Source organism: Podarcis tiliguerta (assembly GCF_965153285.1).
Source record: "Podarcis tiliguerta genome assembly, chromosome: 2".
Taxonomy (NCBI): Eukaryota; Metazoa; Chordata; class Lepidosauria; order Squamata; family Lacertidae; genus Podarcis; species Podarcis tiliguerta.
Window position 1 is genome coordinate 6,256,301 of NC_139535.1, and position 27,627 is coordinate 6,283,927.

Sequence of the window (27,627 nt, forward strand, 5' to 3'; positions counted from 1 at the left end):
AGAAGTAGTACCTCGGGTTAAGAACTTTGCTTCAGGATGAGAACAGAAATTGTGCTCCGGCGGCGCGGCAGGCCCCATTAGCTAAAGTGGTGCTTCAGGTTAAGAACAGTTTCAGGTTAAGAACAGACCTCCGGACCGAATTAAGTTCTTAACCCGAGGTACCACTGTACTTTCCCCCTTGTATGAATTCTCTGATGGGAAGTGAAACCTTTTTTGCAGTCCTTTCCATAATCCAAGCATTTATACGGTCTCTCTCCATTGTGAATTCTTTGATGATCAGTGAGATGTCTCTTCTGTGGCAATGTAAAGGCCACACCTTCTTAAGTATTTACATATATCACCCTTTGTGTGAATCCTTTTGAGAAGTGAGTTGTATCTTCTTCCTGAACCTCATTCTATATTCAAACATCAATATGGTTTTGCCCTTTGTGAATTCATTGATGACAACAAAAACGTGTACGTCTCCTGAAGTTCTTTCCAAACATTTTTTTTTTATAGTTTCTTACCTATATGAATTCTTTGGTGATTAAGGATACTTTTCTTGCAGCTGAAGTTCCTTCCACATTCTAAGCATTTAAATGCCTTCTCCCCTGTGTGAATTCTTTTATGTTTCGTAAGGTGAGAGTTGTCTCTGAACCCCTTTCCACACACCAAGCATTTGTACGGTTTCTCCCCGGTGTGAATTGTTTGATGGAAGAGAAGGCTAGAACCGTCTTTGAAGCCCTTTCCACACTCAGAACATTTATATGGTTTCTCCCCTGTGTGAATTCTTTCATGAGAACTAAGGTGGGCCTTCCCACCGAAGCTCTTTCCGCACTGGAAGCATTTGTATGGCTTCTCCCCACTGTGAATTCGTAGATGGGAGGTGAGACTTTGCTTCAAGATGAAGCTCTTCCCGCATTCCATGCACTTATACGGTAAGTCCTGTGTGTGAATTCTTCCATGGGAAGTGAGTCTGTGTTTGGAAATAAAGCAGCTTCCACATTCCAAGCATTTATATGGTTTCTCCCCAGTGTGGATTCTCTGATGATTAGTAAGATGTACCTTCCGAGTGAAGCTCTTTCCACACTCCAAACATTTATGTGGCTTTTCCCCTGTATGAATTCTCTGATGGGAAGAAAGGCTAGAACTGTGACGGAAGCTCTTTCCACATTCCAAGCATTCAAACGGTTTCTCCCCTGTATGAATTCTCCGATGGGAAGAAAGCTCACCACTGCGAGGGAAGCTCTTTCCACACTCCAAGCACGTATAGGGTTTCTCCCCTGTGTGAGTTCTCTGATGAAAAGTGAGACTTGTCTTATGGGTGAAGCTTTTCCCACAATTCAAGCATTTATACGGTTTCTCCCCTGTGTGAGTTCTCCGATGAAAAGTGAGGCTTGCCTTATGCATGAAGCTCTTTTCACATTCTAAGCATTTATATGGTTTCTCTCCTGTGTGAATTCTTTGATGATATGTGACGCTCTTTTTGCAGCTGAAGCCCTTTCCACACTCCAGGCATTTATATGGTTTCTCCCCAATGTGAATTCTCTGATGGGAAGTGAGCTTGCAGCTCTGAGCGAAGCCTTTTCCACATTCCAGGGACTTATAAGACTTCTCCCCTGTGTGAACCATTTGGTGATTAGTAAGATATATCTTCCGAGTGAAGCTTTTCCCACATTCCATACACTGATACGGTTTCTCCCCTGTGTGAATTCTTTGATGATAACTGAGCCCCTGTTTGCAACTAACTCTCTTTCCACATTCCAAGCATTTATATGGTTTCTCTCCACTATGAATTCCTCGATGGAAAATGAGTGCGGAGTTTCTCATGAAGCTCTTTCCACACTCAAAGCATTTATATGGTCCCTTCCCTTTGCAGTTTTGGCAATGTGCTTTACATTTTCTTTTAGAACCGAAACTTTTCCAATAATCCCGACACTTCTTTTTGTTTCTTATATCTGTTTTTCCTTTGACTGCAATTTCAGTGTAGTTACGACCCTGAGAGGCTGGGGGTGTGTTCCTTCCCATTTTCTCTGCTTCAGTTTTCCTTCTCTGCTTTCCCTTCTTTGTGCATCTTTCCAGTGACTCTTTTCCAACTCGTTTCCCTTTTTTATTGGTTTTTGATTTGTCACCTGCAATGAAGAGAGAAATAGCTGAGAGCCTGTGGACAGAAGCCTTCAATGCTTGTGATAACGGGGAAGCTGGAAGGACTTGGATGAAAGGCAGATTTTAACTGCTTCTGTTGGCCGGTGTTAACTGACAGCTGGAGTGCTATGGATTTGGGCCATAGAGATGTATGTTCAGCTCCTAGAGAGAGGTGAATCTCATTGGATGGTCTTCAGCCAATCACACACTCTCGGTCTAATCAACTTCACCTATCTTATAGGTTTGCAAGGCCTATACAAGCAATAATTCCCCCGTTTAGATTTTTATTAAATGCAGTGTTAGGATATAAAAGTTTTTAATCAAGAAAAATAAATACCGTATTTTTCGCTCTATAAGACGCACCAGACCACAAGACGCACCTAGTTTTTGGAGGAAAACAAGAAAAAAATATTCTGAATCCCAGAAGCCAGAACAGCAAGAGGGATCGCTGCGCAGCGATCGCTCTCGCTGTTCTGGCTTCTGGGATAGCTGTGCAGCCTGCATTCGCTCCATAAGACGCACACACATTTCCCCTTACTTTTTAGGAGGGAAAAAGTGAGTCTTATGGAGCAAAAAATACAGTAAATACTCCGAAATTGGAAGATGGAGACTTCAAGTGCTGGAATAGAGGAAATGTGCAGAAAATATTAGATACATTGAGAAAGATCAGGAGTGGGGGGCCCTTTTTAGTTACTGGCCAAACTTTCCCCCCATAAGAGTGGCATTATTGTTAATTCAGTCAAACCAAATCTGCTCAGTCTCTTATGACAGTCAGCGCGCTGCCCCAGCAGAAAATGGGCGGGATGCTAGTTCTGCCTCCTGAACAACTCTGAAACTTACATTTCGAAAGGTCTGCCCAGTTCAAAGCAGCCAGGTCATTGTTTAGAAGGGCACAACAAAAGGACCCACTGGCTCCCGGTGGAGTACAGGGTCAGGTTTAAGGTGCTGGTTTTGACCTTTAAAGCCCTATGCGGCCTAGGACCCACATACCTACAGGACCACCTCTCCTGGTATGCCCCGCGGAGGACCTTCAGGTCCACAAATGACAACATTTTGGAGGTCCCAAGTCGCAAGGTGGTTAGATTGGTCTCAACTAGGGCCAGGGCCTTTTCAGTACTGGCCCCGACATGGTGGAACGCTCTGTCACAATAAACCAGGGCCCTGCGGGACTTGACATCTTTCCGCAGGGCCTGCAAGACAGAGCTGTTCCGCCTGGACTTTGGTTTGGACTCAGTCTGACCCTTATGTTGCCCTCCCCTTATGGTTTTGACTTTTAAAATGAGGCTGCATTTTAAATTGCATTTTAACCTGTACTTTTTCTTTTTTTCTTACTATGTTTTTACTGAAATTTTATTGGTGTTAGCCACCCTGAGCCCAGCTCTGGCTGGGGAGGGCAGGGTATAAATAAAAATTATTAATACGATTATGATTGTGATTATATTCAGAGAGAATACATTAGATAACTGTCAGTTCAAAGTAAACTGAAGAGGGCTTCAAGGCCTGGAGAAGGAGGAGAACGTCTCTGACCACCAGAATGACCCAGAGATCAATCTGGGAAAGGACATGTCTGTGGGGACGATCGAGTCAGTGATCGTTCCAGGCTGCGACCTTTTGTCAGGGACCAGGCTGAGGAGGGGCTGCGCTGAGGAGGAATGGTGGGAGCCTTTCCCTGTCCCTGAATCTTCCCAGGAACAGGAGGACAGTGTAGATTTGGAACAGCGGTTTGCTGAGGGGCATAGTTCGAAAGGCCAAAGCTGGGAAATACTGCATGGGGAACAGCTAGGAGGAGAAACAATGGGGGAGAGAGAGAGTTAACAGATTCAGTCGTTGGACAGCATTCCTCCACCGCCCTCCCCAAGGTCGAGAAGAGCTCAGAAAGTCTCAGAGCAGAAAGTGCAGAGGGTACAAGCTCAGATTACAAGACGTGGGAGCAACGTAGATTAATAGTGATGGAGGGGGGTGAGCCTTAATTGGGAGCACCACCATTTCTAGGAGATGTGTTCTTTGTTCTCTCGCTGGGATTATTAAAGAATCTAACTGGTAAGACGTTCCTTTCATTTGATCTTCTTATTTACTGCCACGGGGGAGAAAGCTGATTCCCCAAAGCCTGACGCCTTTGCTTCATCAAAAACCCGGCAAAGCTGTACAAAAGGAAGCGGATGAGCCCGTGCCCTGTGTGCGGGAAGGTCTTTGCCACCCAGTCAAGCGTCAACCAACGCTCCAACACTATTGAGCTACATCAGAATATTGGGGTTCGCTGCGCACAAAAAAGTACTGAATTTAAAAATGGGCATTATGATCCAACAGGGAGCCTTACCCAGAAAGGCCACGATGCCTCTATTTTCCTCCATGACTTCCTTGTGCAGAGCTCTCTGGTCAGGATCCAACACAGCCCACTCCTCTTCTGTGAAATGTACAGCCACATCTTCAAAGGACACTGGACCCTAAAAAGAAAAAGGAAAGTTCTCCTTGCATATAATATACAGATGAGTTACTAGGTTAGTTTAAGGTGACCATGATCATTATTCCCAGAATTTAGTGGCCTTCTAGAGGAGAGAGAATTGTTTCAGCCGAGGGAGGTGAGCTGGGGATTGGAGCATTTGGCTGCTCCCAGTTGTCTCCCAAGCGATCTGTCTGCCTACTTAAAGGGTAGGTGCCCTCAAGCTTGGGGGCCAGGAGTGCCCCCACCTAGGCCTCAATATCTGGTGCTCAGGAATTGCCTGTCATAAACTGGTTGGAGGAACTGGCTGGGAAACCCTCAAGGGAAGAAGACTCAGAGTCTGGGGAAAGGTGGTGGAGCAACGATGAGTTGACAGAGGGAGAAGACTGGGAAGAGGAGGTGTCAGAAGCTGAGGAGGTAACAGGGCTTAGTGAGCGGGGAGAGTCGGTGGCAGACAGAAGTTCAGAATCAGAGGCAGAAGCTAGAGCAGGAGGGTGGGAGGAGAGGCCAAGAGTCAAAGATGAGAGACTGGTGAAGAGGCACAGGCATCTCCCGCTCTTGCCAAGACAAGCTCCCCTTCCGCCTTGTCTCCCAGAATCAGAAGAGGCATGAAAAAGGTGGAGGAGAGGTTGGTGGCAGGCAGGCGCAGTCTCCTATTTCTTGGGGGAAGCCCTGGAAAGGAGGGGACTCAGAGAGGAAAGGTGGGGACTTTCAGTCTCAGCAACTGATTTTTCATGGAAGAAGGCCAACAGGAATGAGCGACTCTGCTCATTGGGCTTGACAGCCCAGTTTGAGAAGTGTGTGGTTTTGCCAATAAAAAGTTGACTCCATCTTTAAACTGGTGGCTCCTCACTGCGAGAAGTGAGGTTGCAGGGAACGAGGCAGAGGGCCTTTTTGGTAGTGGCGCCCACCTTGTGGAACGCCCTCCCATCAGATGTCAAGGAAATAAACAACTATCTGACTTTTAGAAGACATCTGAAGGCAGCCCTGTTTAGGGAAGTTTTTAATGTTTGATGTTTTATCGTGTTTTTAATATTCTGTTGGGAGCCGCCTAGAGTGGCTTGGGAGGCTGGGTGGGCTGGGTATAAGAGTCAGATGGGCTGGGTATAAGTAATAAATAATAATAATAATTATTATTATTATTAGTGATTACTGACCGGCACGTTCCTGTGACACTGCCCATCCCCGGCAACACCTCTCCCCTGTTAGAATTCCTGCTCCATGATTGCAGTCATGGGATTGTTCTCTATCACATGACGGTGTATATTTTCACTCCACAGAGTGGGAAGTGACAGAGACAGGATGTATGTGTTATTGTTTTCCGTGAAGTGGGACTATTGTCCTTTGTTCTTTTTCTCTTTGCTGCCTGATGCTAGAGAGAGAGGGAGCCATGTTGCAGTGCTCCGTGTGTGTTTTATATGCAAATAAAGTAGATTAGCCAAAATGCTGAGTTGCTGAGGTCTGTTATGCAAGTTGCAAACACTCTGCGGATCCCTAAGTGTGCTGGTGTCGGTTGGCATTGGTCGCTGTGATTTTCGGGCTGGAGAAAGCTTTTGAAGCTCCCAAACAAACGACCAGGAGGGAGAGAACATGCCAGTCGGGCATGTGTCTCTACCAGGGTCCTACTCGAGTGTAGGACGAGCTCCTGACAGCCCCAACCCTAATTCATACCAACCTTGAGTGTTCATCCCTTGCTGGAATATGACCTTGAACTTGGAGGGGTGTGTAGAAACTAATTTCATTCACTTTGATATGTGGCCCCTGGAAGATTGCTCAGATAAGATTGTGGCCCTCAGTCTGAACCAGTTTCCCCACCCATGTCCCACCTGCTCCGATTCCACAGCAGCTCCTTCTGCTCCGCCACAAAGAGGAAATGAATGAGGATGCCTTGGTCGCTTCATTCCCTGGCCTGAAGGAGACAAACAAATGTGTCATAGAGCCATTAGCACATCCTTGCCTCTGAAATGAAATGATGCGTGCCTAACTTAGAAAAATTCCTAGCTTCATATGTGGTGGTCTTGTAGTAAGGTGAAAGCTTACTGGGAAATAATATATAATGAATTGAAAAGGATTCAATTCATTATATATTATTATTATTCTGCTCTGGTCAGACCTCACCTGGAGTACTGTGTCCAGTTCTGGGCACCACAGTTCAAGAAGGACACTGACAAACTGGAACGTGTCCAGAGGAGGGCAACCAAAATGGTCAAAGGCCTGGAAACGATGCCTTATGAGGAACGGCTAAGGGAGCTGGGCATGTTTAGCCTGGAGAAGAGGAGGTTAAGGGGTGATATGATAGCCATGTTCAAATATATAAAAGGATGTCACATAGAGGAGGGAGAAAGGTTGTTTTCTGCTGCTCCAGAGAAGCAGACACGGAGCAATGGATCCAAACTACAAGAAAGAAGATTCCACCTCAACATTAGGAAGAACTTCCTGACAGTAAGAGCTGTTCGACAGTGGAATTTGCTGCCAAGGAGTGTGGTGGAGTCTCCTTCTTTGGAGGTCTTTAAGCAGAGGCTTGACAACCATATGTCAGGAGTGCTCTGATGGTGTTTCCTGCTTGGCAGGGGGTTGGACTCGATGGCCCTTGTGGTCTCTTCCAACTCTATGATTCTATGGATGTTTAAAATAACCTTTGTAAAAAACAACAACCCAGAAGCTTTTCTTTTGGGAGTTATAGGGACAGAGCTACCTAAAATACACAGAAATTTATTCATGTATGCGACTACAGCAGCAAGAATGTTGCTTGCCCCCAAATAGAAAGAACTTCTAAAATACTGCAAACAAAACACACCCCATCCCCACCTCTCCTAGGTTTTCGGAGACCTGGCTTGTATTTTCTTAACTGCTGGATGAAATGTTGGTACTTGGATGGTAATGAATGCATCTTTGCTGGTGAACAAGGTACATAGCAGGTCCGAGAGGAAAACAAGAAAGGAATTTTTGCCTAGAAAGTTCATAGAAGAGGCAACTTAAAGACCTTCTCAACTCCACCAGATTCACAAACTGGGCAGCTTGAAATGTTATTAATCCTGCCATGCAAAAAAGTGTGTCCCCTGCAGAGCTAAGGTTTGCAAATGGTTTTTCTCAGAGCAGCAATAAGGATGATAAAATACTTCCAAAATGTCTTTTTTTATAATGGGCACCAATATGAATAAGACATTTGTGTGATTGAATGAAAACCCCATCACTTAAAATAGAAAGGAAACATCTTGACACATCGGATTCACTCTAGTGGGACAGAAATTAGGCCAAGCCTCAGTATTAAAACCAGGGCTTTTTTTTCCAGTTGGAACTAAACAGAACTCAGTTCTGGCACCTCTCAGTGAGGCTACAGGGAACCAGGCAGAGGGCCTTCTCGGTAGTGGCACCCTCCCATCAGATGTCAAAGAAATAAACAACTATCTGACTTTTAGAAGACATCTGAAGGCAGCCCTGTTTAGGGAAGTTTTTTATGTTTGATCTTTTATCGTGTTTCATATTCTGTTGGGAGCTGCCCAGAGTGGCAGGGGAATAGATTATTATATATAATATTATATAGAAAAATAGCACTGATTAAGACCATCAGAATGCCAGTGGAATTTCCTCAGTACATTTGAGAAGAAGTTGGTTCCAGTTCACTATCTCCAAATAGCAACTACTTCCACGGAACTTCAATTCACAACATGGAGAGAGACCACACTGAGATACATCACACTTATCCTCACCCAATGGCTTCTGTCTGGGGTCTGATGGAGTCATCTCTGCTGCAGGGGAATCACCTCCCATTTCAGCAAACAGACCCTTTACCTGAAACAACAGCGATAAGGATAGAAGACATTAAATGGGGAGAAATGACACAGCTGAAAACCTTGATGATTTATCAATAAATTTGGACAGGGAGTACAGATGTTGTTGAACGCCAGCTGCCATCAGCCAATGCTCAAAGATGATGGCTTTAGTCGAACAACATCTGGGGGCTCATGTTTGTAGGTTTAATGTAGATTAAACATGCTCACCCGCTGCTCTGCCTGCTTCTTCTCCTCTGCCCGACTCAGGAGGAAACCTTCGGCCAGGGCCACCGCCTGGGAACTCGTCTCCGCTCCGCATTCCCTGACCCAGTTCTCCATCTCCGGGGGGAGGACAGCCAGGAACTGCTCCAAGATCACTAAATCCAGGATCTGAATCTTGGTGTGTCTCTCCGGCTTCAGCCACTGATGGCAGAGATGGTGGAGTCGGCTGCAAACCTCTCGGGGTCCCTTGGCCTCCTGGTACTGGAAGTGCCTAAACTGTTGGCAGTGCAGATCTGAGCCATGGATGTTCTGCCTCAATGTCTTGTGTCTGCTTCCAACCCAAATTTCTCCAGTGCTCCCAGTCACGACGCTATCAGGCTGTCTTCCTGCTTCGAGGGCGGCAGAGTCTTGTTCTTCCATCTCTTATCTGCAGAAAAACATTCTCTGATGAAAACATATTTTTCATTTTGATTCCTCATACAGTGGATGCTCGGTTTGCGAACATGATCTGTAAGGGATGCACGTTCACAACCTGCAGCGTTCGCAACCACGGAAACGCCGTTTACCTTCCCGCCGGAGCGGTACCTATTTATCTACTTGCCCTTTGACGTGCTTTCGAACTGCTAGGTGGGCAGGAGCAGGGACCGAGCAACGGGAGCTCACCCCATCGTGGGGATTCGAACCTCCGACCTTCTGATTAGCAAGTCCTAGGCTCTGTGGTTTAACCCACAGCGCCACCCGCGTCCCTAGCATGAGGAACAAGGCTGCAAATGTGGTAGTGGCAACCCCACGTCTCCTTTCTAACTCAGCCAGGTCCAATTGCCTCACTCTTGTTCATTATTCACTTTCCTTTTATTTATTTTTTTAAAATTATTTGGTTTTTCAGATTAAAATTTTACAGTCACATATCCAACATACGGGACGCGGGTGGCGCTGTGGGTAAAAGCCTCAGCGCCTAGGGCTTGCCGATCGAAAGGTCGGCGGTTCAAATCCCCGCGGCGGGGTGCGCTCCCATTGCTCGGTCCCAGCGCCTGCCAACCTAGCAGTTTGAAAGCACCCCGAAAAGCTACAAAGCCAGGAAGCCCACCAGGCAAACAGGGAATTAAGAACCATCAGCATGGATAGCAAAGCTGGGGAGAGCGTGGTGCTGATAACACCAAGGATGCGGGTTCGATCTCCCTATGGGAGAGCTGCATATTCCTGCATTAAACCGGGTTGGACTAGATGCTCCTCAGGGTCCCTTTCAACTCTACAATTCTGTGATTGTATGACAATCTGCTCTCATTGAGCAACTCTGCCCCGCAGACCCACTTTAAGCCCCAGCCTCCCCAAATAGCTCAGCCGGTAGAGCAACAGACTCTTCATCTCAGAGTCGTGGGTTCGAGTCTCACATGCGCAAAAGATTCCTGCATTGCAGGGGGTTGGAGAAGATGACTCTTGCAATTTTACGATTCTGTGATTCTATCTTAGATGGGGAACGGAGACACGAAGAACCCCTCTCCCTATTTGTTTCCTGTGATGGTTCTCCTGATCTGCGTCTCCCGTGCGACGCCTCCTCCGTTCCACCAAACGCACCAAAAAGATGTTGCAGAATCTCACCGGGTTGCAGGAGGAGCGGCGGATGCAGCGCGCGGTGGGGAAAAGCAGAGGCTCCTTCCTCTGCAAAGCGGGGAGCTGCTTCTGCTCTAGAGGAAGCCCCCCTCCCTTCCTCCCACCCCAAATTTCCTTCTTCTCTAGGAATCCGGATTTTTTTTTAACCCTTGCAGGGCCTGAGCACGAGCATCGCCGCTCTGTGCCAAAGAGGAAACGTGCGCCCTGCGCGCACACAGATGGGAATCCGGGCATCTTTTCTTGGGGGCGGGGAGACTCGCCTCCACTTCGGGTTCCCAAGCGAACGTGGCCAGGGGGGAGGAATCAGTTGAAAATAACTTTGAAGGTGGGGGGGAGGAAGTCTAGTGGTTAGAGCAGCCCTTTCCCATCACTGCACAGGGTGATTCTCCTGCCCCACGTGCCAATGCTCTATGCGGCCTAGGATCCACGTACCTATGGGACCGCCTCTCCTGGTAAGGTCCACAAATGACAACATTTTGGAGGTCACAAGTTGCAAGGTGGTTAGATTGGTCTCAACTAGGGCCAGGGCCTTTTCAGTACTGGCCCCGACTTGGTGGAACGCTCTGTCACAAGAGACTAGGGCTCTGCGGGATTTGACATCTTTCCGCAGGGCCTGCAAGACAGAGCTGTTCCGCCTGGCCTTTGGTGTGGGCTCAGTCTGACCCTTATGTTTCCCTCCTCTTATGGTCTTGATCTATTGGCCACTTTTAAAATGAGGCTGCATTTTAAATTGCATTTTAACCTGTTTTTTAACTTTCCTATTACATTTTTACTGTAATTTTACAGGTGTTAGCCGCCCTGAGCCCGGCTCTGGCCGGGGAGGGCGGGATATAATTAAATTTTATTATTATTATTATTATTATTATTATTATTATTATTATTATTATTATGCCCCTGAGCAAGAGTGCTGCTTGTCTCTTTTCTTGGCGAGGGGACAGAGGGAGCAAGGAATTTAATAGAATCAAAGAAATGTAGAGATGGAAGGGACCCCAAGGGTCATCTAGTCCAGCCTCCTGCAATGCAAGAGTTAAAGGTAGAAAAAGTGTTAAAGGGGCAAGGAGTAGCGGTGGGGGAGAGAAGAGGGGCAGGAAATTTTTCCAAGCTGCCGCCTTTGAGAATCCGACGACTCCTCTGCGTCGGGTTTGGAAAGGATGGATCTTGCCCAGTGCTGACTGGACTTGAACCCGACACCCTCTTCATTCAAAGGGAGATGCTTGGCAACCGGGCTAAGGTCCTTTCCGTAGCGAGGCAACTGGCCTTGTAATGGCTGCGGCTGAAGCCTAAGGGGGCTGGGAAGGGGGCAAGCTCGCCTTTCAGTGGCAGTCCAAACCAGGGTGTATAAACCAGCGTATATAAAAACACAATAAAACGCCAAACATTAAGAAGCTTCCCAATACAGGGATGCCTTCAGATGCCTTCTAAAAGTTGTGTAGTATTTTATCTCCTTGACATCTGGTGGGAGGGAGTTCCACAGTGTGGGTGCCACCACCGAGAAGGCCCTCTGCTTGGTTCCATGTAACTTCGCTTCTCGCAGTGAGGGAACCCCCAGAAGACCCTCAGATAAGACCCTGAGTGTCTGGGCTGAGCGATGGGAGTGGAGATGCTCCTTCAGGTATCCTGGGCCATGGCCCAGGTTATCAGATTTATCAGGTTATTTGATACATGAAAACATTCTGCCTGCTTCTGAAAGGCCTGGTTAGATTTATATATCAATAAAAATATTGCAAGGCCACTTCCTAGAACTACGACTCCCATCAGCCTCAGCAAGCATGGCCAGTGGCCAAGGCGATGGGAGTTGTAGTTCAGCAACCGCTGGAGGGTCCCAAAGGTCGCCCACCTCCTTGTGAGCATCTGAGGCAATTCCCTCTGATACGGGGGGGGGGGGGGGGCATGTCTTCTTCACCTCCTTCTTTGCTACAATATATCCATTTGTTTCCAATTGTCAATGTCAAAAGCGACTAAAATCTATAAAATCCATAGAAAATCAACGTGCCAATTTGCTCAACTTCTCTAGGACTCCATGACACCTCCCCTGTCCTCCATAATCCCTCAAGCAAGGTGTCAAGACCCTAATCCTGTCAAATCACTCTGCCAAGCCTTGCCTCTGGGCAATGCCAGGTGGCAGACTATGCATACATGGACCATTGTCTTCTCATCACCTGTACTCAGGATGTGCTTATCTGCGCATATCTCCAGCTCTGCATATTCCCCCCTCCCTCCTCCATATGTTAATCCTGTGTAACCCAACCTCTTCTTAATGTATTCATGATGTAATCTGTGTAACCCAACCTCTTCTTAATGTATTCATGATGTAACTGGGATGTATTTTGCACTGTATTCTGGGACCTGGAGGGAAATTTCAAAAGTTCATGTCACCCCTTTCTCGCTGTTCAATCTCGCCTTGAACCTGTTGCGCAATAAACATGGATCTTCTGCAGTTTGCTCCTGTCTCCGGCTGAACTCATTTTCCTCCGCAGGGACCCGCGGACTTAGTCCGACGAGCTGGGTGGCAGAGCAGCCTCGCACCCTGATTTTGCCGTAACACCTAAAAGGGAAAAAAAAACACTGATCCTGCTATTCTAGCAGCTTGGAAAAAGGTGGGAAAACCCTCAGCTAGAGGATTTCGTTATCTCTGCTTCCGAAAGCACGTTCGCAACCCGCAGCGCCGCGTCTGCGCACGTGCGGGTCGCAATTCAGCGCTTCTGCGCATACGCAAAGTGCAATTTAGCGCTTCTGCGCATGCGCCAAAACCTGGAAGTAACCCGTTCCGGTACTTCCGGGTTCAGTGCGGTGCGCAACCCGAAATTGCACAACCCGAAGTGTCTGTAACCTGAGGTATGACTGTAGTTGGTCAAGAGAGCCGTGGACCCAAAAAGGTTGAAAACCTCTGGTGTAGATCATTTGCACAGAGGAAAACAATTTAACAAATCACGTGTAAATACTGAGATCAGTTGCAGGCATTAGGCAGTAAGCTTGTTTCAATGTCTCGTCAGATTTCTCCGGAGATTGTCATGAGTCCACAGCGGTTTGGGTCCTTCAGAATCAAGGTAACTGGAGACGACAGTGTCTTTCGGATATGTTTTATTTACACATATATGCAGGCTGAATATAAGACGGAGAGGGCTCACAGCATTCACACAAATCTTGCTCTCTTGTTCTGAGTCTGGGGAGAGGCATAGATCCACAGAATTGGGCTCAACACAGAGAGCAAGTCATGCTTTTCCCCTCCCAAGTCCATCACAAGGAAAGGTAGCACAAATAGCAAGTCACTGAACTTTACCTTAAGGTAAAGGTAAAGGTACCCCTGCCCATACGGGCCAGTCTTGACAGACTCTAGGGTTGTGCGCCCATCTCACTCAAGAGGCCGGGGGCCAGCGCTGTCCGGAGACACTTCCGGGTCACGTGGCCAGTGTGACATAGCTGCTCTGGCAAGCCAGAGCCGCACACGGAAACGCTGTTTACCTTCCCGCTAGTAAGCGGTCCCTATTTATCTACTTGCACCCGAGAGTGCTTTCGAACTGCTAGGTTGGCAGGCGCTGGGACCGAACAATGGGAGCGCACCCCGCCGCGGGGATTCGAACCGCCGACCTTTCGATCGGCAAGCCCTAGGCGCTGAGGCTTTAACCCACAGTGCCACCCGCGTCCCGTAGACTTTACCTTACCTGCATATAACTGTTCCTTTTATTTCTCCTTGCTGATTTCTCTTTGATGCTTTCATCTTTCAAAAACTAAAAAGCCCCCACTGGTCTTCTGCTAATGTATTTACAGTGGTACCTTGGTTTAAGAACAGATTAGTTTATGAACAACTTGGATTAAGAATGCTGCAAACCCGGAAGTAAGGGACGCGGGTGGCGCTGTGGGTTAAACCACAGAGCCTAGGACTTGCCGATCAGAAGGTCGGCGGTTCGAATCCCCGCTACGGGGTGAGCTCCCGTTGCTTGGTCCCTGCTCCTGCCCACCTAGCAGTTCGAAAGCACGTCAAAGTGCAAGTAGATAAATAGGTACCGCTCCGGCGGGAAGGTAAATGGCATTTCTGTGCGCTGCTCTGGTTCACCAGAAGCGGCTTAGTCATGCTGGCCACATGACCCGGAAGCTGTACGCCAGCTCCCTCGGCCAATAAAACGCCGCAACCCAGGAGTCGTCCGCGACTGGACCTAATGGTCAGGGGTCCCTATAACTTTACCTTTAAACCCGGAATTAGGTGTTTTGGTTTGTGAACTTTGCCTTGGAAGCAAAACATGTTCTGCTTCCTGTTGAGTGTGTTCCATTTGTAAATTGAGTCCCCCGTTGCTATGGGAAAGTACACCTTAGTTTAAGAACACTTTGGTTTAAGAACGGACTTCGGGAACGGATTAGGTTCATAAACCAAGGTACCACTGTAAAATAAATATATCCAAGTGGATTTTTAGACTCTGGGATCCTGCCTGGTCCTCAACATCTTGCCTACAGGGACAAATATATTGTTTCACCCCTGTGTGAATTCTTTGATGACAGGTTAGGTTAGTACTGTACATGATGCTCCGATCATCTTTGAAGAATTAATTAATGATAACAACAGAGTTTCTGCCTTTTTGGAAGCTCCTCCCAACTTCTAAGTACTGCATTGGCTCCCAGTACATTTCCGAGCACAATTCAAAGTGTTGGTGCTGATCTTTAAAGCCCTAAACGGCCTTGGTCCTGTATACCTGAAGGAGCATCTCCACCCCCACCGTTCAGCCCAGACACTAAGATCCAGCGCCGAGGGCCTTCTGGCGGTTCCCTCACTGCGAGAAGTGCGGTTACAGGGAACCAGACAGAGGGCCTTCTCAGTAGTGGCGCCCACCCTATGGAACGCCCTCCCATCAGATGTCAAGGAAATAAGCAGCTATCTTATCTTTAAAAGACATCTAAAAGGCAGCCCTGTTTAGGGAAGTTTTTAATATTTAATGCTGTATTGTTTTTAACACTCGATTGGGAACCGCCCAGAGTGGCTGGGGAAACTCAGCCAGATGGGCGGGGTATAATAATAAATTATTATTATTATTAATGATTACTCCACAAATTTTCCTGCATATGCCCTGTCTATACGCAATCCAAGCATTTATATGGGTTTATTCTTGCAGAAAGAAGGAACTGCTCCTAAATCTTCTTTAATATTCCAAGTCTTTATATGGGCTCTCCACTGTATGGATTTTTTGGTGGGAATAAAGGCTGGAGATCTAAAGAAAGCTGCTCCCATACACTGCCCATCGATTTGTGTGTTCTTTGATGAATATTGCGATGGGAACTCTGAGTGAAGCCCTTTCCACACTCCAGGCATTTATAGGGTTTTTCTCCCGTATGAACTCGTCGGTGTGTCGTGAGAGTTGACTTCTCAGTGAAGCTTTTCCCACACTCAGCACATTTATACGGTTTCTCTCCTGTATGAATTCTTTGATGTTTTCTAAGGCAAGTCTTCTGAGTGTACCTTTTCCCACATTCCAAACATACATGTGGTTTCTCCCGGATGTGCATTTTTTGATGATTAACGAGATCTGCCTCCTGACTGAGGCACTTTCCAGAATCCAAGCATTTATATTGTGACTCTGCAGTGTGCGATTTCTGGTGATAAATTAGACTAGTACTTTGGCTGAAGTTCTTTCCGCACTCTAAACATTTATATGGCTTCTCCCCTGTGTGAATTCTCTGATGGTAAGTGAGATGGGAGCTCTGACTGAATCTCTTTCCGCACTGCAGACATTTATACGGTTTCTCCCCGGTGTGAATTCTTTGATGGGAAGTGAGGTTTTTCTTCAAAGCGAAGCTCTTTCCACATTGTGAGCATTTATGTGGTTTCTCACCCGAGTGAACTGTTTGATGGTGCATAAGAGTTATTTTGTGAGTGAAGCTTTTTTCACATTCCAAACACTGATAGGGCTTCTCCCCAGAGTGGATTCTTTTGTGAGAAGCAAGACTTGTCTTATGCCTTAAGATCTTTCCACACTCCAAGCACTGAAACGGTTTCTCCCCGGTGTGAATTCTTTGATGGGAAGACAGATGGTTGCGTTCCCTGAAGCCCGTTCCACACTCCAAGCATTTATAGGGTTTCTCCCTATTGTGAATTCTTTGATGGTACATGAGAATTATCTTCCGGCCAAAGCTCATTCCACACTCCCTGCATTTATATGGTTTCTCTGTGCTGTGGACTCCTTGTGCTGAAACAGAGGAAAGGGGAAAATGCGTGGGGTTATTAATTTTTAAAAAAATATTTTTCCTTGCTCAATTTCCACCTAACAAATTATCAAACCATATAATCCCCCCCTCCCTCCTGCATAATGGAATTCCCTCAGCTCCTCTCCCTGGTTTCGCTGCACATTATTTTCTCTGCATATTATAAAATTGTATACAGTGGTACCTCAGGTTACATACGCTTCAGGTTACAGACTTCAGGTTAAGAACTTTGCTTCAGGATGAGAACAGAAATCATGCTCCGGCAGCACAGCAGCAGCGGGAGGCCCCATTAGCTAAAGTGGTGCTTCAGGTTAAGAACAGTTTCAGGTTAAGAACGGACCTCCGGAACAAATTAAGTACTTAACCTGAGGTACCACTGTAGATCCTTACATATCTTTCCATCATGTTATCAACAATAAATTTGTGTGTGTATGTTTATTCAAAACCTGCCAAGGAGTCCAGTTCATTTTGTTGTGTTTTTAAATAATTTGTGTGAAGTTCCCATTCCTCCTTAAAGTCACAGTTTTAAACATTTCCTTCAATTCATTTTAAACATTTCCTTCAATTCATTATATATCATTTCCCATTTTTTAAAATTTCTTTACATTCCCACCACATATGATAAAAAGTCCCTTCTTTTTCTTTACATTTCCAGCAAATGTTAAGAGCCGGTTTTGTACATTTTTGCTATCTGTACAGGTGTTATATACATCATTTTCATATAATTTTCTTTCAGAAGAGAACAATCTGTAAATTGGAAAATATGTGGGGTTCTTACTGGCTAATACCCTTTTATGTTATTAGACTTTCCCATCAGCTCCAGCTGGAACGGACAGCTGTCAGGGATGATGAAGGTGGAATCCTGCAACCTCTGGAGGGACCCACATTGGCTACCCCAGGCGTAAAAAGGTGTGTGTCCCCTAAAAAAAACATATTACACTAAGCTGCCACCAGCCCTTCCTTTCACCTCATCTTTGGAATTAACATAAACAAAGAGGGAAACTTTGGGCTTCAGTTGTGAAGCATTTTGGACATGAAAATGGAGCTTAGCCACGCTTTATATTAGCACATGAGGGAACGTTTTAGGCAGAAAATCCGGATTCAGAACCGATTCGGAAGCCATGAGGTGAGAAGAATAATGGAAGCTGGTTCTGAAAGAGAGAGCATTTTTGCATTCCTAGGAAGGCAAAGGCCTCTCGTTTTTATGGAAATCAGCGAACCCTAGCCTCTTTTGTGAAGTGGATTATTATTTGGCCCATTCATGAAATTCACTCAATTTCTGATGACGTGTACTCATCTCTTTGGCCTTCTGGAAAATGACATCGTTCCACCTCCCTCACAACTCTGAAACTTTGTTGTTGTTTAGTCGTTTAGTCGTGTCCGACTCTTCGTGACCCCCTGGACCAGAGCATGCCAGGCACTCCTCTGTCTTCCACTGCCACCCACAGTTTGGTCAAACTCATGCTGGTAGCTTCCAGAACACTGTCCAACCATCTCGTCCTCTGTCGTCCCCTTCTCCTTGTGCCCTCCATCTTTCCCAACATCAGGGTCTTTTCCAGTGAGTCTTCTCTTCTCATGAGGTGGCCAAAGTATTGGAGCCTCAGCTTCAGGATCTGTCCTTCCAGTGAGCACTCAGGGCTGATTTCCTTAAGAATGGATAGGTTTGATCTTCTTGCAGTCCATGGGACTCTCAAGAGTCTCCTCCAGTACCATAATTCAAAAGCATCAATTCTTCGGCGATCAGCCTTCTTTATGGTCCAGCTCTCACTTCCATACATCACTACTGGGAAAACCATAGCTTTTACTATACGGACCTTTGTTGGCAAGATGATGTCTCTACTTTTTAAAATGCTGTCTAGGTTTCTCTTTGGCCTTCTGGAAAAGGACATCGTTCCACCTCCCTCACAACTCTGAAACTTACATCCCACAAATAACCTGACCAGATAAGACCAAGCAAGCCACAGCTGTGAAGGGCAGATTTAGAGAAGGCATGCTCAGAGAGAATGCAGGAGAGATTAATTTTCAAGATTAAAAGCAGGAATAAAAATCCTAGATGCTGTATGTGTAGCACAGCTGAGCTATGTCAGAATATTAGGATTGCTCACATACAGAAACATTGAATTTAAAAAACGGTATTATGACGCAACAGGGGATCTTACCGAGAGAGGCCATGATCCTCCAGTTCTCCTCCATGACTTCCTTATGCAATGCCCTCTGGTCAGGATCCAGCAGCGACCATTCCTCATCTGTGAAATGCACAGCCACATCCTCAAATGATATGGGACCCTAAAAGAAAAGGGAAACATTTTTTCATAGGTAGGATAGGGATGGTCTATTGGCGACATTCAAAAGGCCAGTTAAATTGAGGTGGCTGCTTATTATTCTCAGGAATTAAACCTTCTTGGGTGGCATTCGCAGGCTTCGCTGAGGGCAGCTTTTGATAGGAGCAAATCGATGGAAAGAGATTCACTCAGGACCAGGGAGGTGAGACGGGAAAGTGGGGCCCAGCCTCTCCCCTCAGTGATCCATCCCCCTACCTGATCAGGTCTCACAGCTGTTCCTTCTACTGAACCACAAAGAGGAGATGGCTGAGGACATCTTCCCGGCATCATTCCATTGCCTGTCAGAGACAAAACCACTAGTTATCTCCCGCTTGGACTACTGCAATGCGCTCTACGTGGGGCTACCTTTGAAGGTGACCCGGAAACTACAACTAATCCAGAATGTGGCAGCTAGACTGGTGACGGGGAGCGGCCGCCAAGACCACATAACACCAGTCTTGAAAGACCTACACTGGCTCCCAGTACGTTTCCGAGCACAATTCAAAGTGTTGGTGTTGACCTTTAAAACCCTAAATGGCCTCGGGTCCAGTATACCTGAAGGAGCGTCTCTACCCCTATCGTTCTACCCGGACACTGAGGTCCAGCGCCGAGGGCCTTATGGCAGTTCCCTCGCTGCGAGAAGTGAGGTTACAGGGAACCAGACAGAGGGCCTTCTCGGTAGTGGCGCCCACCCTGTGGAACACCCTCCCATCAGATGTCAAAGAGATAAACAACTACGTAACATTTAGAAGACATCTGAAGGCAGCCCTGTTCAGGGAAGTGTTTAATGTGCGACATTTTAATGTATTTTTAATCTTTGTTGGAAGCCGCCCAGAGTGGTTTGGGAAGCCCAGCCAGATGGGCGGGGTACAAATAATAAATTATTATTATTATTATTATTGGCACATACTTGGATGAGAAACTGATACTTAGAGAAAGTCTGAACTGTTGAGCAAGTTTGAGATCTGTGCATCTGTTTGACAGTTCCAGTGTGTGAACACATAGCAACTCTTTGGGGCTTTTGATCACAAATCCATGTGCACAACATGTTGCAAATAAGGGTATTTTCGAGCCCTGGAAAAAGGTGGAGATTTGCTTCCCCGCAAAAGGTTAAAGAAGTTGATTTTGGGATGCATCCGGGGAGACGGGGGCAATTGGCAGGCCCCCAGCTGGCTCCAGCCCACCAGCCAGCAGCCGGGCGAACTCCGGTTCTCGGAACAGCATCAAAACTGCGACTCAGGCCTCAGAGTCCTTTAGAGACTGAGCACGCAAGCTAGGAGAGATAAGAACTCTTTGCAACAGAAGTAGCAGACAGAGGCATATGTAAGCATATTTACAAGCATTTATTCAACATCAGGACAAAGGAAAAACATGTCTGCTTCCCTTCGTGTCCAAGCAAAGAGCATAGGCAAAAGCTATATACAACGGAAGTTCCCAGCAGACTGTGCTGGAAGTAAACAGACATGTAACATACAACAACTCCACATGCCTGTTCTAAAGGTGGAACGGAACTATATCCTAACAGTTGATGCATGGGTAGGCAAACTAAGGTCCGTGGGCTGGATCAGGCCCAATCGCCTTCTGGATCCGGTCCACGGACTATCCGGGAATCGCTGCGTGGATCACCAGCGTGCATGTTCTTTCCCTCTCCCTCACACGGCAGCAGCGCCGCTGCCTCCCCCTCCCTCCTCCTGGCTTCTCCCCGCCCTGCCTAGAGGAGGAAGGGGGTGGGCTTTGTTGGTGTCAGCAGCAGCAGCAAGGCTCAAGCGGCCGCCATTTTAAGCAGCTCCTCTCCAGAGCCCTTTCACACGCCGCGCATCGTCCGCCAGCCCCTGCCGCTCACAAGACACAGGCAAGCAGCCACTGGGGCTCGTGGTGGTCTTGCATAATTTTGTTTTTCAAAATATAGTCCGGCCCCCCACAGGGTCTGAGGGACAGTGGACCGGCCCCCTGCTGAAAACGTTTGCTGGGGGGTGAAATCCCCAAAAAGGATGTTACTTTTTTTCTGTATGCCACAACAGCTGCAAGAATATTGCTAGCGAAGAATTGGAAGAAACAAGATTTACCAACTATCGCAGAATGGCAGATGAAGATGATGGACTATATGGAACTTGCCGAACTGACCAGGAGACTCCGAGACCAGAGTGAAGAGACGGTGGAAGATGATTGGAAGAAGTTTAAGGAATATTTGAAAAAAAAAAATGTTAATATTTAAATCTCAGAATAGCTTTGGAAGTGGATATAAGCTGTAGGCTTAGAAGTAGAAGATAGTGTATTTTGAAAGAGTATCATTTGTAAGTGATAAAATTGTGAAGATTTTCATGGTAAAAGTGAGCTGGGCATGTTTAGCCTGGAGAAGAGGAGGTTAAGGGGTGATATGATAGCCATGTTCAAATATATAAAAGGATGTCACATAGAGGAGGGAGAAAGGTTGTTTTCTGCTGCTCCAGAGAAGCGGACACGGAGCAATGGATCCAAACTACAAGAAAGAAGATTCCACCTAAACATTAGGAAGAACTTCCTGACAGTAAGAGCTGTTTGACAGTGGAATTTGCTGCCAAGGAGTGTGGTGGAGTCTCCTTCTTTGGAGGTCTTTAAGCAGAGGCTTGACAACCATATGTCAGGAGTGCTCTGATGGTGTTTCCTGCTTGGCAGGGGGTTGGACTCCATGGCCCTTGTGGTCTCTTCCAACTCTATGATTCTATTTTATGATTCTAAAGTAAGTGTGATTTAAAAAAAAACCGGTTAGAAATTATGATATATGTAAACTGCTAAAGATGAAGTAAAATGAAAATCAGATAGGTGGGACTAAACTAACAATGTTTAGAAAAATAAGGATAAGACAAGAATCTGATTGTATTGTTTGTTTTTCTGTTTGTGTTCTTTATTTGTGTTATAAAATGAATAAAAAAATTTGGAGGGGAAAAAATGAAAAAGTTTGCTGACCCCTGAGTTGATGGCTTAGTTTCAAAATGAACAGAGGGAAACCATCTTGAAACAGTACCCCTAAATCCTCACCGAGAGACCTCTGCCTGATGACTGACAGGTTCCTTTCTGCTTTGGGGGAATTGCTTCTCATTTCCGTTACCAGATCCTTTATCTGAAACAGAAAAATATGCATTGAAGACATCGCACGGAAACAGCAAATGCAAAAGCCTCAGGGGTACTTGGCTATCTGTTTGGCTGACTTCCACAGAAAGCGGGTGAAGAAGCAGAGAATTCTGGGATCCCCTCCCTCACACCGTGAGCCCCTTGTGATCATCTAGCTCAGAGGTAGCTGACATAACGCTCTCCAAAGGTTGCCGGACTTCAACTCCCATCATTCCCAGTCAATACGTAGAATGAACAGGGATGATGGGAGTTTTAGTTCAACAATCTCTAGAGGACATCAGGTTGACTTTCCCTGATCCAGACAAAACTCTCACCTGCAGCTCTGCCTGCTTCTTCTCCTCTGCCCGGCTCAGGAGGAAACCTTCAGCCAGGGCCACCGCCTGGGAACTGGTCTCCGCTCCACATTCCCTCACCCAGTTCTCCATCTCCGGGGGGAGGACAGCCAGGAACTGCTCCAGGATCACTAAATCCAGGATCTGAGTCTTGGTGTGTCTCTCCGGCTTCAGCCACTGACGGCAGAGATGGTGGAGTCGGCTGCAAACCTCTCGGGGTCCCTTGGCCTCCTGGTACTGGAAGTGCCTAAACTGTTGGCAGTGCACATCTGAGCCATGGATGTTTTCCCTCAATGTCTTGCGTCTGCTTCCAACCCAAATTTCTCCAGTGCTCCCAGTCACGACGCTGTCAGGCTGCCTTCCTGCTTCGAGGGCGGCAGAGTCTTCTTCTTCCATCTCTTACCTGCAGAAAAACATTCTCTGATGAAAACGTATTTTTCATTTTGATTCCTCGTATTGTGAATTATGGGACGTGGGTGGCGCTGTGGGTAAAACCTCAGTGCCTAGGACTTGCTGATCGCAAGGACAGCGGTTCGAATCCCCGTGGCGGGGTGAGCTCCTGTCGTTCGGTCCCAGCTCCTGTCCACCTAGCAGTTCGAAAGCACTTTTCAGTGCAAGTAGATAAATAGGCACTGCTTTCTAGTGGGAAGGTAAACGGCGTTTCCGTGTGCGGCGCTGGTGCTGGCTCGCCAGATGCCGCTTAGTCATGCTGGCCACGTGACCCAGAAGTGTCTCCGGACACCTCTGGCTCCCGGCCTCTTGAGAGAGATGAGCGTGCAACCCTAGAGTCGGACACGACTGGACCGTACGGGCAGGGGTACCTTTACCTTTATTGTGAATTATGTAATACACAACATTTCTTCCCCCCATTTGAGATCCGGTATACCGGTTCTGCATATGGAGGTTCTATTGCTCACACAGCTATTCATGTTCCTCTCATGCTGCCCATTTGAGGGATCCCTGCCCCAAAATCTAAGAACCTGAACCAAGACCGCATCTTGGTCTCCCTTAAGACTGCGGACTCTCCTTCCTCGGAGGCTTTTAAGCAGAGGTTGGGTGGCCATCTGTCATGGATAGTAATAATAATAATAAATTTTATTTATACCCCGCCCTCCCCAGCCAAGACCGGGCTCAGGGTGGCTAACACCAGATATAAAACAACTGATTGAAATACAACTTAAAAAACAAGATTAAAAATACATTTTTAAAAAGCCAGGGAAGTCCCCAAGTAGGAGTTCCATCACAGAAGGAAAAAAGAAAGAGGGGTGGGGGATCAAGTTAATTCCAAGCCAAAAGCCAGGCAGAGCAACTCTGTCTTACAGGCCCTGCAGAAAGAAATCAGATCCCGCAGGGCCCTGGTCTCATGAGGCAGAGCGTTCCACCAGGCCGGAGCCAGTGTTGAAAAGGCCCTGGCTCTGGTTGAAGCCAATCTAACTTCCTTAGGGCTCGGGACCTCTAGGGTGTTGCTATTTATGGACCTTAAGGTCCTCCGTGGGGCATACCAGGAGAGGCGGTCCAGTAGGTACGAGGGCCCTAGGCCGTGAAGAGCTTTAAAGGTCAAAACCAGCACCTTAAACCTGACCCTGTACTCCACCAGGAGCCAGTGCAGCTGGAAAAGCACTGGGCGCTTCAGCTGAGATTCCTGCATTGCAGGGGTTGGGCTAGATGACCCTCAGATCCCTTCCAACTCTTAAGATTCTGCGTCCATACCCAGACTCACACAGACTCATCAGCCAGAGAGAAACATACCACATTCTGGCCCAGCTTCCTCCCATTGCTATATTCAGGGATCACTAACAAGGACTGTTTTCATCTATGCTCTTTAAGCTCGGTTTTAATCCTGTAAATGCCAAACCCCTCATACAGGAATAGTCTCTTTGGGCAGAAGTACTCTCAGCATAATGTGATCCCTGGAAAACACTGGTGTCTGAATGTGCACACATTTATTATGTGCTACCAAGCTGGACGCGGGTGGCGCTGTGGGTAAAACCTCAGCGCCTAGGACTTGCCGATCGCATGGTCAGCGGTTCGAATCCCTGCGGCGGGGTGCGCTCCCGTAGTTCGGTCCCAGCGCCTGCCAACCTAGCAGTTCGAAAGCACCCCGGGTGCAAGTAGATAAATAGGGACCGCTTATTAGTGGGAAGGTAAACGGCGTTCCGTGTGCGGCTCTGGCTCGCCAGATGCAGCTTTGTCACGCTGGCCACGTGACCCGGAAGTGTCTGCGGACAGCGCTGGCTCCCGGCCTATAGAGTGAGATGAGCGCACAACCCTAGAGTCTGTCAAGACTGGCCCGCACGGGCAGGGGTACCTTTACCAAGCTGGAAAGCTCCGCTTGACAAACAGGGGCTTTAATTTTAAGGGAAGAAGAATAATTGGCTGGGATAGCTCAGCTGGTTAGAGCATATTTCCAGTAACACCAAGGTTGCAGGCTCAACCCACCTGTATATTCCTACATCGCTGGGGTTGGACTAGATGACCCTCAGGTCCCTTCTGACTCCAGGAGTCTATACTTTTGTATTCCACCTTTTTCTCCAAGGAGCTCAAGGCAGCATGCGTGGCTCTCCCTCTCTCCATTTAATCCTCATGACAACCCTATGAGGTAGGCCATGCTGACAGGAAGTGGGCCAAAGTTGTTGTCCCCTCGGGGGCTTCATGGTCCTGATCCGCTCTCACCACTGCACCGCGCTGCCTTTAAGAGAGGACGGTACACTGATAGCAGAGGGCTATCAGTGGCTACTGGTCGTCATGGCTGTGCTCTGCCTGCTTGCCTCTTTTCTGAATTATTTTCTTTGTAAAGCTTTTTATTGCTATTTAATTACATGATTAATTAGGGACGCGGGTGGCGCTGTGGGTTCAACCACAGAGTCTAGGACTTGGTGATAAGAAGGTCGGCGGTTCGAGTCCCCACTACGGGGTGAGCTCCCGTTGCTCGGTCCCTGCTTCTGCCAGCCTAGCAGTTCAAAAGCACATCAAAGTGCAAGTAGATAAATAGGAACCACTCCGGCGGGAAGGTAAACGGCGTTTCCGTGCGCTGCTCTGGTTCACCAGAAGCGGCTTAGTCATGCTGGCCACATGACCCGGAAGCTGTACGCTGGCTCCCTCGGCCAGCGATGAGAGCCGCAACCCCAGAGTTGGCCACGACTGGACCTAATGGTCAGGGGTCCCTTTACTTTTACCTAATTACATGATGTGCGTAAACAATTATAACAGGAGATATGTTGCCTGCAGGCCAGGAGAAGCCCAAACTCCCATCCTCAGCACATGTTTGCTCCTTAATCATCATCATAATGATTTTATTGCTTATACCCTGGCCCATCTGGCTGGGTTCCCCCAGTCACTCTGGGCAGCTTCCAGCAAAATAAAATATGGCTCAGTTGCATATTTCTGCGTTAAAGGGGGCTGGAGTAGATGATCCTCAGGGTCCCTTCCAACTCTATGACCTTCCGCTCCCACTGATCAACTCCACCTCGCAGCCCCTCTTTAAACCCCAGCCTCCCCAAATAGCTCAGCCGGTAGAGCAACAGACTCTTCATCTCAGGGTCGTGGGTTCGAGTCTCACATGGGCAAAAGATTCCTGCATTGCAGGGGGTTGGAGAAGATGACTCTTGCAATTTTACGATTCTGTGATTCTATCTTAGATGGGGAACGGAGACACCAACAACCCCTCTCCCTATTTGTATCCTGTGATGGTTCTCCTGATCTGCGTCTCCCGTGCGACGCCTCCTCCTTCCCACCAAAAAGATGTTGCAGAATCTCACCGGGTTGCAGGAGGAGCCGCAGATGCAGCGCGCGGTGGGGAAAAGCAAAATCTCCTTCCTCTGCAAAGCGGGGAGCTGCTTCTGCTCTGGAGGAAGCCCCCCTCCCTTCCTCCCACCCCAAATTTCCTTCTTCTCTAGGAATCCGCTTCTTTTTTTAACCCTGGCAGGGCCTGAGCACGAGCATCGCCGCTCTGTGCCAAAGAGGAAACGTGCGCCCTGCGCGCACACAGATGGGAATCTGGGCATCTCCTGGCCCGGGGCGGGGGGGGGGGGGAGAGACTCGCCGCCACTTCGGGCTCCCAAGCGAACGTGGCGGGGGGGGGGGGAGAATGAGTAGGAAAACAGCATTTTAAAAGTAACTTTGAAGAGGGTTGGGGGGGGGGAAGGAGGTCTAGTGGTTAGAGCAGCCCTTTTCCCGTCACTGCGCAGGGCGGTTCTGATCCCCACGAGCAAATGCGCACCTCTTTTCTTGGCGAGGAGAAAGAGGGGGCGAGGAATTTAATAGAATCAAAGAATTTTAGAGTCGGAAGGGACCCCGAGGGCAGTGGCGTAGCGTAGGGGGTGCAGGGGGGGCCGGCCGCAACATCTGGGGGTTAGGGTTAGGGGGCGCAAATCCACGGGTTAGGGGGCGCAAATTACTTGCCTTGCCCCGGGTGCTGACAACCCACTCTACGCCACTGCCCGAGGGTCATTTAGTCCAGCCTCCAGCAATGCAAGAGTTAAAGGTAGAAAAAAAAATGGGGCGAAGCTCTTTTTCTTCTTTGTGGGGCAAGGAGTAGCGGTGGGAGAGAGAAGGGCAGGGAATTTTTCCAAGCTGCCCCTCTGCAATTTGGAAAGGATGGCTCTTGCCTGGCGCTGTTTGGACTTGAACCTGGCCCCCTCGGTGTTATCTTGGAGTGTATGTATGTATGTATTTTTTTTAACTCTAATAAAATCCATTGAAAAAGAAAAAGGGTGGGGAAACCCTCCGCTGGAGAAAGACTCCATTATCTCTGCCTCCTCTCCGTTTCTGAGGAAGAAATTCGTCCTAAAATGATCTACAGAAGTATGTTGCAAACCTCCCTGGGAGCTACAGGTTTGCAAAATTAGATAAATATAAAGACTTTACTAAAAAGTAGAGACATCACCTTGTCAACAAAGGTCCCTATAGTAAAAGCTATGGTTTTCCCAGTAGTGATGTATGGAAGCGAGAACTGGACCATAAAGAAGGCTGATTGCCGAAGAATTGACGCTTTTGAATTCTGGTGCTGGAGGAGACTCTTGAGAGTCCCATGGACTGCAAGAAGATCAAACGCATCCATTCTTAAGGAAATCAGCCCTGAGTGCTCACTGGAAGGACAGATTGTGAAGCTGAGGCTCCAATACTTTGGCCACCTCCTGAGAAGAGAAGACTCCCTGGTAAAGACCCTGATGTTGGGAAAGATGGCGGGCACAAGGAGAAGGGGACGACAGAGGACGAGATGGTGGGACAGTCTTCTCGAAGCTACAAACATGAGTCTGACCAAACTGCGGGTGGCAGTGGAAGACAGGAGTGCCTGGCGTGCTCTGGTCCATGGGGTCACGAAGAGTCGGACACGACTGAACGACTAAACAACAACAAAGAGTCTAGAAGCCACCTTATAGTCCTCAACCAAGATTCACATCCTGTGTGTTGCTATGGGGATTGCGCACAGTTGACGTGGTTTGAGGGAATTTACTTTTATTTACCCCAAATAAACCGCCTCAAACTTCCCTCACAGGGGAGCA

At 47.6% G+C, this 27,627-nt stretch overlaps 2 protein-coding genes across 4 annotated transcripts; both read right to left on the reverse strand.

Annotated features, from left to right (window-relative positions):
- Window positions 1-25,984, reverse strand: LOC310670208 (uncharacterized protein). Of its 3 annotated transcripts, none has more exons than XM_083425098.1 (6): window positions 25,882-25,966; window positions 8,566-8,986; window positions 8,275-8,356; window positions 6,391-6,473; window positions 4,442-4,568; window positions 1-2,111 (listed from the first exon to the last, which is right to left on the reverse strand). In XM_083425098.1, exons 2-6 carry the CDS (start codon window positions 8,977-8,979, stop codon window positions 493-495), a joined length of 2,325 nt encoding a protein of 774 aa, XP_083281224.1. In that variant the 5' UTR covers window positions 8,980-8,986; window positions 25,882-25,966; the 3' UTR covers window positions 1-492. The 3 variants fall into 3 exon arrangements, with proteins under 3 accessions (XP_083281224.1, XP_083281222.1, XP_083281223.1); XM_083425096.1 differs by lacking the exon at window positions 25,882-25,966 and adding an exon at window positions 10,159-10,275; XM_083425097.1 differs by lacking the exon at window positions 8,566-8,986 and adding an exon at window positions 22,106-22,526 and having other exon boundaries at window positions 3-2,111; window positions 25,882-25,984.
- LOC310670738 (uncharacterized protein) lies at window positions 12,806-21,780 on the reverse strand. The gene is made up of 4 exons (XM_083426461.1): window positions 21,699-21,780; window positions 18,519-18,645; window positions 13,828-16,343; window positions 12,806-13,450 (listed from the first exon to the last, which is right to left on the reverse strand). Exons 2-3 carry the CDS (start codon window positions 18,550-18,552, stop codon window positions 15,316-15,318), a joined length of 1,062 nt encoding a protein of 353 aa, XP_083282587.1. The 5' UTR covers window positions 18,553-18,645; window positions 21,699-21,780; the 3' UTR covers window positions 12,806-13,450; window positions 13,828-15,315.
- Window positions 25,985-27,627: the final 1,643 nt, after the last annotated feature.